Source organism: Sceloporus occidentalis, unplaced genomic scaffold (genome assembly GCF_023333645.1).
Source record: "Sceloporus occidentalis isolate IW3139 unplaced genomic scaffold, rSceOcc1.0.p SCAF_1, whole genome shotgun sequence".
NCBI lineage: Eukaryota > Metazoa > Chordata > Lepidosauria > Squamata > Phrynosomatidae > Sceloporus > Sceloporus occidentalis.
This window is the reverse complement of record NW_028316981.1, coordinates 139,869,311-139,880,810: the sequence shown is the minus strand read 5'-3', so window position 1 is coordinate 139,880,810 and position 11,500 is coordinate 139,869,311. Positions and strand designations below refer to the sequence as shown.

At 43.8% G+C, this 11,500-nt stretch overlaps 1 protein-coding gene across 1 annotated transcript; it reads left to right on the top strand.

Annotated features, from left to right (window-relative positions):
* Positions 1–246: 246 nt before the first annotated feature.
* On the top strand, positions 247–10,902 carry NPTX1 (neuronal pentraxin 1). The gene is made up of 5 exons (XM_089539313.1): positions 247–763; positions 1,103–1,310; positions 2,677–2,921; positions 4,156–4,335; positions 6,494–10,902. Exons 1-5 carry the CDS (start codon positions 272–274, stop codon positions 6,713–6,715), a joined length of 1,347 nt encoding a protein of 448 aa, XP_089395439.1. The 5' UTR covers positions 247–271; the 3' UTR covers positions 6,716–10,902.
* Positions 10,903–11,500: the final 598 nt, after the last annotated feature.

The following is an 11,500-nucleotide window of genomic DNA, read 5'->3' as shown; positions in this document are numbered from 1 at the left end:
AGCTGGGGATCCTGCGAGCTGAAGTCCCAAACCCTTCGCATTGCCCAGACGGGGATTCCCCCCAGCGGCCCTGAGAGTGTGGCCCAGGCGGGGGTCTTCCTGCTCCCAGGGAAGGACAGCAGGGAGGGGGAGGCAATTAAAGCGGGATTCCACCCCGTTTGTGACGTCACAGGGGGAGGGGTGTTCCCTGCCCGCCCTCCCGCCATAAAAGGCCCGGGCTGCGCAGCCCTCCGCGGGACAGCTCCATGGTGCTGGTGGTGCCTCCAGGGCCATGCCTACTGCTGCCGCTGCGGGGACCCTCTCGGCCATGGGGGCCTCTGCCCTCCGCTGGAGCCTGCTCCTGACCTCCCTGGCCTTCCTAAGGGGCTGCTGCGGACAGAGTTTCGGCCAGACGCGCTTCATCTGCACCTCTGTGCCGGTGGACATGGACATGTGCACCTCTTCCATGCAGAGCGGGGCAGGAGGGGGCCCCGGAGGAGAGGACCTGAAGAGCACCGTCCTCCAGCTGCGGGAGACGGTCCTCCAGCAGAAGGAGACCATCATGAACCAGAAGGAGACCATCCGGGAGCTGACCACCAAACTGGGCCGCTGCGAGAGCCAGAGCCTCGTGGAAGGGGCAGGCGGCGAAGGCGGCCGGAGGAAGCAGCCCGGGGCCTCCGGCAAGAACACCATGGGAGACCTCTCCCGCACCCCCGCCGCAGAGACCCTCAGCCAGCTGGGCCAGACCCTCCAGTCCCTCAAGACCCGCCTGGAAAACCTGGAGGTACAACCGCCCTCCCTCTGCATTCCCGGGGGCTTCGAGAGGGAGGCAGCTCTGCAGCAAAAGCCGGGCTGCATCCAGATTGGAGAAATAACCCGGTTTGGCCCCGCTTTAACTCTGTGTGGCTCTTTGCTATGGAATTCTGGGAGCTGGAGTTTGTTGTGGGGCCCAGAGCGGAGCTCCGCTCTGGGCCCCACAACAAACTCCAGCTCCCAGAATTCCATAGCAAAGAGCCAGACAAAGAGTTAAAGCGGGGCCAAACCGGGTTATTTCTCCAGGTTTTGCGACAACCCACTTATATTCTCCTTCTTCTCTTTCTCTCTCCGATTCCCCTCTGCCCAGCAATTCAGCCGGATGAATTCCTCCAGCCAAACCAATTCCCTGAAGGATATCCTCCAGAACAACATCGACGATTTAGAGAAGCAAGTCCTCTCTCGGATTAACAGCCTGGAGGAAGGGAAGTACAACCCCAAGAACGAGTCGGAGGAAAGAGGGAAGATCGAGAGCACCTTGACTTCCCTGCACCAAAGGATCAGTGACTTAGAGAAAGGTAAGGGAGGGAGGGAGGGAGAGAGGGAGAAAGAAAGAAAGCAGGAAGGAAGGAAGGAGAGAAATAAAAAAGGAAAGAGGGAAGAGGGAAGGAAGTAGGGAAAGAAAGAAAGAAAGAAGGAAAGCAGAAAGGATAGGCAAGAAAGAAAGAAGGAAAGAAAGAAAGAACGAAGGAAAGAGGGAAGGAAAGAAGGAAGAAAAGAGGGAAGGGAAGGGAAGGGAAGGAAGGAAGAAAAGAAAAAGAAGGTGAGGAAAGGAAAGAGAGAAGGAAAGAGGGAAGGAAGGAAGGAGAGAAAGAAAGTAAGAAAGAAAGAGATGATGGATTGAAATGGTCAGCATTTATTCCCAACAGTTGTCCATTTGCAAGGCAGCCGTTCTCCTCTGTCCCAGACACACACAGCCACCCCCCTGACAGTTTTGCCCTTCTCTTGATTAAACAGAGCAACTATGCATTAAATCCTGAGCAGATTCAGCTCTGCGGTCCCATCCCTGTCCTTCACACCAGTAACCAAAAGTTTAGCCTATAGGCATAGTTGTATGTTCATGTGTGATTGAGAAAAAAAAAGGTGGCAATGAGGAGATATGCCCTTGTTCCCCACTGATAGTTCCCCATGCTGGAAAGAAATACTGCACCCTCCTTCTCCCAGTAAAGCATCTTAGACTCAGCACACTCCGAATGTGGAAATGGATCTTCAGTTGCCCAGCCTCGTATGCTTGTGTACATTGAGGTCTACCCTCTAAGTGACCTAGGACAAGGAGTTGCGTATTTCTCCTTTTTCTAAACATTGTGTCTATCCCAAACTTAAGCTGGACCCATTGTTGAGACCATACGCATCCTCTGCTTCTTTTACTATTTAGGAATGATTATTTCTCCTTATCTTTGCAAGCCTTTATGACTTTTTTTATTTTTTTAAAAAAGGTGTGGGGGAGGAGTGAGAAAAAGACCCCATTCTCCAAGCGCTGTCCATGTGACCAGGATTAGAGCACAGAAATGTACTAGAGGGATTTAAATACTGCCATCTTAAGGCTCATTATGTAATGGAAAGAAAGAAAGAAAGAAAGAAAGAAAGAAAGAAAGAAAGAAAGAAAGGACTTGATCTCAGTACCAAATCTGGGGAAGACTATTTGGCTCTGAGCACTATCCATGGTACTGAAAAGGGACTCGGATATTCTTCTCTTATCTTGTAATTGTGTCTCTTGTGGTTACCCAAAAAAAAGACCTCCCTGTGCAATCCTGTACATATTTACACATAAAATAAGACCCACTGAGTTCGGCTGAGCTTATTTTCCAGGGAGGTATGTTAAGAGAGTGCAGTCTTAGTGTCCCCTTTCGACATCTTGCGAACTCCCTTTCTATCTTCCCCCAGGCCAGAAAGACAATAGGCCAACAGACAAGTTTCAGCTGACTTTCCCCTTGCGAACCAACTACATGTACGCCAAGGTGAAGAAAAGCCTTCCCGAGATGTACGCCTTTACTATCTGCATGTGGATAAAATCGAACGCTTCCCCTGGTGTCGGTACACCCTTCTCTTATGCAGTACCTGGGCAAGCCAATGAGTTAGTCCTTATTGAGTGGGGCAACAATCCCATGGAGATCCTTATTAATGACAAGGTAAGTCGCACTCTTCTGATTTCTAAAATTTTTGATTAAGAAAGTAATAATCATACTATATAATAATAATTACTATTATTTAGCCCTCCTCTCCCTGTGGATTGAGGTGGGTTACAATAAAAATAATAATAAAATATATAAATAAATTTATTTATTAAAACTAAACAAAGGAATAAATAAGTGGCAGTGAGATCAGTATGAAATGTATTTCTAAGCAATTAAAACTACACATTTTCTGCAAGTGTGTGTGTGTGTGTGTGTGTGTGTGTGTGTGTATATTACACAAGGTGAACATAGAAACCTTTGGATGTTGGTGCTGGTTGATTGTGCAGAGAACAGTATTGGAATATTGGAGCTTCATCTGTAAAGTGAAAACATTAAAAATGACTTTAATCTCTGTCAGTTTCCATCTCTTCTCTGGGCCAACTTAAATGTAACACTCAGGATTTAAAACTTTAAAAATTAGTTGGAGGCGCTTATATTAAGCTTACCCTCCAGGGAAGAAGCTTTAGACTTTGGAAGCTCTGATTCCTCTCTCCATTCACCAGTGCTTCAAATAAAGTCATTAAATAGCACTGTATATATTCACATTTCCCATACAAACATTTTAATGTTTGTTTGTTTTTTAAATGTCATGGCACCAAGTCAATACAAATGCAGGTAAAGAAAGATCTTTGTGCACAAGGCAATTTAGCAGGGATTCTGAGACAGATGAAAATCCTTCACTTTAAAGGCAATGCCTCCAGATTGTTTCACTTTGCAGCATCTGTTTGCTTTAGGCTTTCAACTATGTGTGCCACCTCAGATATATGAAAATATATTTCTAATGTAAGCAGTCCATTTTCTGAAAGATTTCTGGTTGCGAAAGAATCAGCTACCTTGTTCCAGAAATTAAGAAGCCAATATATATGTAGCTGATTTCCCAAAATGTGAAAATCATATTCATATTACTTGAAATCCTGTCTGTCACAGTTAGGGTATTTAAGACAGTGAGCCTGATCTTGTGTCCTTGAAGGTAAAACAAGCAGTGCCTTTAACTTCCCTGAATGTAGATTCCAGATCATTGCAACCCCTTCAGATCTTAATCTGTGTGGCTGTCGTGAAAGTTTCCCTCTTCTTACAGAATGCACCAGATTAAGAAGGACTGGCAGTTAGACCTTTTGTACATGCTGTTCTCCCTTTCTCTCTTATATGGGTTGCGAGCCTGCAGCAATTATCCTTTTCATTTTTTCAGGTAGCAAAGCTTCCTTTTGTTATTAATGATGGAAAATGGCACCACATCTGCATCACATGGACAACCCGTGATGGTGTCTGGGAGGCTTACCAGGATGGCACACAACGGGGCAATGGGGAAAACCTGGCCCCATATCATCCCATCAAGCCACAAGGGGTCCTTGTTCTGGGTCAGGAACAGGTAAGACTGGCAGCACAGAAGAAAGGGTTGACCACTGAAGTTTGTCTTTACGCTGTATAGATTTTTCAGAAATATAATACAGTAGGTCCTTGGTATCCACTGGCGTTTGGTTCCAGGGGCCCCTGTCGATACCAAAATCCATGGATGTTCAAGTCCTATTATATACAGTGGATAGTAAAATAGTGAAAATGGAATATATATATATTCAAGCTGTGGGCGCTTGAATCTGTGGCTAAAGTATCCATGGATATGGAAGGCTGAGAGTATAAAGACTGACGCAGAAAGGGCTCAACACTAGAAATAGTGGATTAAATTAAATAGAACTCAATTTCCCCTTTAGAGCTCTGTAAAGATATATTCAAGACACATTCCAGATTCCATCTCAGTACTAGATGCCTGATTTTCATGCTGGATTTATCGGAACCCAGCACAAATGCTAGTGGTTTGGGTGTCGGTAGGTTTCATCATGCATGTGTCAGAGGCCCCTGGTGCCACTGTACTGTGATTATGTCAACATGCTACCTTGACACAGTGTGTCTCTTGCACACAAGAGTATAGAAGACCTTTTAAAATTATAGTCCCATGGGCTGGCGTTTGATTCTAGCAAATTTCATAGGCTACTGCAAAGCAACTGCACCAGAGGTAGCACTGCACATTAAGATAGAAATGGAAGATTTTTCTTCTAGAACAGAAACAGTAGAGAACTGGGATTGTGGGGAAAAGGTAAACCCAAATGAAATGAGGGAAGGAGAAGACAATTTTAAAACGAGTAAGAAAACCATGAGGAAACAAGTTCTTTCCTCGGTGTGACACAGATTCATGCACAATGACACATGTGCTCTCCAGAATTTATGTCACTCATGATTTTTTTTAAATGCACTGAAACTGGCCTTCCCATTGAGTAAATGAAACATTTCTCCCCTGCACAGGATCTGCAGGGCATGCCATGGTTTTGTCTATTGTGGGAACAATAGCAATGACACATTCCACACCTGTATTTTAGAAGGAGATATGTGTACCTGGGAAGGCCCTGTCCTGATTGCCTGTATGCCTAAAGCTAGCTCAAGGTAGACATGAATATTTCATGTGGAATTACACATCACAGGGCATCTAAACATCCTCCCTCCATTTCTCACAAAAGCAGGGAGTTATTTTCTCCATCGCTTATCGCACGAGTGACATAGCTCGCCCTACCTGCTGACACCCTCACTCAAACACACAAGCTACCCAGAAGCTATCCAATTATTTTCATGTAGTGTTTCCATTCATTATATTTTCACATGGAGAAAACTCTCAAAATGTGGGATCAAGTCTAAGCATGACCCATTTTGTTTCTCTCTCACCTCACTGTCAGTAACCTGCCCCCCCCCCCAACATAATTGTTTGAATCTTTGCACATACAAACATGCTCACTCTTATTTATTTAAAAATCTTCCTATGCTTCCCTTCAAAGAAAAGGGGGGGGGGGAATCTCAAGATGTAACAATAAATCTAAGAATGACCCGTTTTGTTTCTCTCTCTCCTCACTATCAATTACTCACCCCTGGTCTCTCAAACACATCATTGCTCAAATCTTTACATAGACAAACATGCTTAATCTTATTTATTTAAAATATTAAAATAAATGGGAAGTTCTTAGTTTTCTAACAACAGAATGAGTAACAACAGAAATCATAAACTTAAATACAGCTTATTTAGAGATAGCATTAAGCATACACACTCACATACCACAATAGAGATAAAACAGGGATTTATCAGCTTGGGGAAACTACATGGTCTTTGTCACCTAAAACGTAAGAATCTAGGCAAAGGGCATGGAATACTAATCCCATTTCTATTCTCCTTCCTTGCCAATGTACCAGCTGCACTAGAAGCAGCAACCAAAAGTCTTGTGATTTTTTTTTTTTTTGTAAAAACCTTTCTATGGAAAATGCACTTCAGAATTTGCACATTCCCTCCCTTGTATTGAAGTCCTCTGATGCAGTCTCTTCCTGCTGACCTTTCTCTGCTACCATAAAAGCTTTCTGGCTTGTTTCAAGAGGTTGTTGTGTCAGGCTGTAGGCTGCACCTCAAGTGGGATGGAAGGAAAATTGAGAGAGAGAGAGAGAGAGAGAGAGATATGTTTCCAATGCTTTTGTTTTCAATTTCTTTATTCAAGGATACCCTTGGAGGTGGGTTTGACGCCACCCAAGCATTTGTGGGAGAACTGGCCCATTTCAACATCTGGGACCGAAAGCTCACCCCAGGGGAGATCTACAACCTTGCCACCTGCAGCACCAAAGCCCTCTCTGGTAGTGTTATAGCCTGGTCTGAGACCAACATTGATATTTATGGTGGAGCCACCAAATGGACATTTGAAGCCTGTCGTCAGATCAACTAAAAGTGCTGTTTCTCCCCTTTCCCGTTTCAGATTCATTTCACCCTTGGTTAACAGACATTCTCCCCCATTCAGGAATGAATTATGGACAAATATATTTTCTTTTTCCTGACTTTCTTCCTTTAAAAAAATCTATTATTTCTCCTAAAGAATCAATCACTTTTTAATTAATTAATTTTTTTTGGTCTAGGAGACTTGAGTCAAGTGTTCTCTAAGGCAACTGGGAACCTTGTACCCTGGCAAGTAGGGGAGAGGAGTTCACTGTTTTTCTCCCCTCCCTTTTTGTTCTTATTTCCCCCCATTTGGATTGAGACTTTTTTCCCTTTCCTTTTTGCTTTCTGAAGTCTCATTATAAATGGTCTAATTTTTCTGGCTTGCCAACTTCATTTTGAAGCCTGAGTGCCTTTGGGCTGGTGCAACTCTTTCAGCACATTTCTCTTCATTTGCATATACTTTCTAAAAGGATGTCTCTATATTGCTACTCTACTCAAAATCTTTAAAGCAGCCATTCACCTGTGGGCAGATCTTTTATTTTCCTTTTGTATTAAAGATTATTCTCTGAGCGATAGGAGGATAAAAATGCTTTTGAATGACACATGAAGGTGGTTTGACTAGATTTGGGGTGTGTAGGGGGAACAGGACTGTTCTTTTAAACTCTTCAGGTTCCCCTCATGGTCCCCCACTAACTGGCCATGGCCAGAGCACAACAGAGCCATCTTTGGCCCCTAAGGGTATACGTGAGACTCAGGAGCATTGCCAGGCCTAGGATACTAGACGGCTTGTCTAGATCCTGGCTTATTATATGTAGGAGCCTCCCTCTCCTATCTCTTTTAAAGGAGCTGCAAAACAGCTCCCTTTCCTATTCTGCCTTCATTTTGCTGTACAGCCTAGAGGATCTGCCTTTGTTAGCCATCACGAAGCCTAGGCATAGTCCAGATAGCCCTTCTGCCCAAGATGTTTAATCACTGTTTCTCCCAAAACTCTGTGGCCCACAGATGACAGAGAATCCCCCTCTTTCCCCTCATTTCTTGCTCATTCCCCAGCAGGCTGTGACTTGCCTTCCCTTCCAGAAGTCCTTACACCCTGGGCCTCTGGCAGAATACTTGGCTGGGAGGTGGGGTTATTTTCTTATTGCTGTATGAAACATTCCCATTCCCTTTACCAGTGCTCCTTTACTCTAAGAGCCATAAACCTGAAGGGCTGGGGGGGAGGGGGGCGTGGGTAGTGGCCGTGGGCTGCAAAGCATGCCGTTGCAGTCCAATTCCCATGGCCATAACTGCTGAGCTGAGACTTTTGCCTTTGAAATACCAATTGGGTTCACTGCCGGGGGCAGGATGTATAGAGCAATACGCCTTGCCTGTCCCCCCCCTGTGTTTATTGGGCCCAATGGGATGTGAGGTATCCTTTGCGTTCATAAAGGTTAAGAGGTCTTCCTTCACAAAAGGAAGAAGGGAACTGTTTTGAGAGAGAGGTTTTAAGCAAACTTGCAAAGAAACTGGACAAAAGGCAAATCCTGGTCTCATCCCCAAAGCCTTGTGGGTGGGGAGAATAAGGAAGAAACAGGGCCTCTCAGTACATCTCTTTGCCCAAGTGTCGGAAAAAAGCCTGCCCTAGATTTTATTTTAAAAAAACAGCAACATCACAAGGAATGACTAATGGGTTGTATGAGTATGGGGGGCCTTCCCAAACCCATCAAGGCTGACAGCATGCATTTCTTATTTTAATCAAGACACAATTGTTTTTATCTGGAAAGGCACCAGCCATTTTAGGAGACCGAGAAAATGGTAACTTTTGGCCTTTCTTATCGGGATTGTGCTTTGGTTGAACAAGAGTGCATCTTCTTCCCCCTGGAGTGGGAAAGGGTTGCAAAGTGGTGTGTTGTTTCAGTGAAGCGTAATGATTCTGTCCCAGTTTGTGGTACCCTTAGATATCCTGCAGGCTTACAGGGGAGGCAAAGGGTGCCCTGTTGTTTCTTGCATGTTCCAGTAGGTGCCTCAGCCGTGTTTTACCTGGTCTAATGCTTGTCTGCTTGCATGGGCTACTGCAGAGCTGTGGGGGTTTGCTGAGTGATAGTTCATGCTTTAAAAACAAATGTCATCCAAGCACATTCGTAGAGGTCAGGTGTGGCTGGAGAAAGGTGGCTAATGATGCAGCGTTCTTCCCCATGATAAACAGCACTACACCTTTTGGGGGTATTTTTTTAAAGCAACAGTTCTGGTGACCATTAAATCAGTGAGAATTGTTCCCTTCAGTTTTGCCCAATCTTGTAAATCCTGGGGCAGTGGAGCTCTCAGTTAAGTACTTGAACTGTCCCAGAGGAGAGCAGCTGTTCTTTGAGCACCTCTACCATGCAATATATACACTGTGCTGGTGGATCAGACTTACCGATGCTTACCAAAGTGGGAAATGCTTGGAGTTACCCCTTTGATGCCACTGGGGATGGTCTCTTCCATGCTGGGCTTACTGGGAGTTGCAATTTCAGCATCAAGGTAGCTTTCGTGAGCATGGACTAAATATCTGATCCACCCCAAAAGAAGCCTACTGCTTAATACGATTGATGTTCCCTTTTGCACTGAATAATACATGCCTCTCTCAGGTAATGTCCTTTTATATTTAAAAACAAACAAACAAACAAATAGGGATAAAAAAACACAATGTGAACACTACACAAGCTGTGTGTGTGTTTGCCTAAGTACTATCTGACAGTTCCCCAAGACCTCCCTTTAAGGAAAGTATTCACTGGCTGTTTTCACAGGTATAGTTCCACTGAGGACTCAATGAGGTTACATCACTTTAAGCCAAGGGTGGGGGACAGGTAGTCCACCTGTTGATGGATTACAACTCCCATCATACGTAAGCAGTATAGCCAATGGTGAGGGATGATGGGGAGGCACAGTCCAGCAACATCTGGAAGGCCAGATGTTTCCCTTTCCCTTTCTGTGGTTTAGACAGTGAATCGACCTCTGCCACTTGATCCTAAACATATAAGTTTCAAAGTAACTTTCCACGGAACTTACCTACAGTGTTTAGAACTGCAGCGTCAGTGTAATATTAGTTAAATGGCATTTACTCTCCCTTGAAAGTTTAGCTACAGTTTGAAACATCAAGCATTCCTGTTTTTGTAAAAACACACACACACACACACACACACACACACACACACACACACTTATTGTAAAAGAAAGGTATTTTTATTAGAAAAGAATATATAGAAAATGAACGGGTATTCCCTGAAAAATACTTTTAAGATTAAGGATAAAAGGATGATAAACTTATTTTGAAATATATAATGTTTTATATGGTTTCATTTTTAAAAGAATTCCTGGTTTGTACTAATAGATTTGCAGCCATCAGCCCTTTGTATTACCTCACCCTCTCTGATCCTGGCCAAGGGCTTTTTCCTGGCTAAAAGGGAGGAAAAAACGTGGGGAGGGATGAAGGACAAATTTGTGAGGCTTAACTGAGCCATTTTGTCCAGTTCTAAAGCTGTGGCAAATGAATATATAAGATGAATGAATGGTGGTGTAATAAGCAGTTCAAGGTTGATAACTGTTGCACTAATGGAAGGCTGCTGTTTGTTAGATATTGAAGTGGGCCATGTGACCACCCATACAAAAACACAACGCTAGAGAGCTAGGGGAAAAATCTATCTGAATATAATCAACATAAACCCATCCTAGATACCTTGCTTTTAAACCTTGGCTCACGGCAGCACATTTTAAGTAGTGCTCTTCAAAACCAATCGCCCACAAAATTGTACCTTGAAAGATCGATCTGCTAATGATCCTTATTGGAAACCTCCTTGAAAACAATGATGAATGTTAAGTATAATCTGATGAAGGGGAAAAAGCATGTAAAGGTAAATAAATCCAGTCCAAATTGCGTGTGATTTGCCAAAAATTGAAAAAAAAAGTGATATAATTGTATATACTGTACAGTGTGAAAGAGGATAAATGTTTCTTGAGTTATCGTTCTGTTAACCAAAGCTGTATATTTTTCCTATTTCTTGCTATCAATCTTTACTGGGTTTTGAATGAGTTGTTGCTCTATCTTACATCCACAATCCACATCAGCGGTTCTTAAAATGCACTGTTTCTACTGGTTCATCATGCTTTTTTTCCTCCATTTTATTGCTGAAACTACATGGATTGTTGAGTTTATTTTTACACAATAAAGAGTGATGAAAGACACTAGGGGGGCTTTCATTTTTCAAGCGTTTCTCTCTCAGGAAACAGGAACCTGCATAAGGGTAAAATTCTTCAATCAGCAAGGAATTCTTCCACCAGCGCAAGTTCCCCTGGGTGGGAAGAGACATGCCTTGAGCAGCTGAACTGTCAGGCAGCGGGGAGCTCATTTTCACACCTTCTAGGATTGCATCAGAGATGGTGGATTTCTGCCACAGTTCTACAACTTGCCCTGGAAACAACAGTATCTGAATGTCCTGGGCCAAATGGACCAGATGACCAGACGCTGTCTGCCAATTGGACGCAACTTGCACATAACATCCCTTCTCCTGCCAATCCTTCTGTCTAAACAATCAGGTTTGCCCAGCTTTTTGCTGCCTTGGTTTCTTGCTCCAGCATAGGGATCTGCCAGTTATAATTTTTTTTTTTTTTGGTCCTGATTTTGTATTTGCTTTCTAGGTAAACTAGCCTTGGAAACAAACCACTTGTCTTCTAGGCAAATACAAAGACGGTCTTATCTCCAATACCCAGTGCTTGCCCATCGTGGCTATAGGTCACAGGAGCACCCACTCTATCCATGAGTGCATCTACATTGTAGAAATGA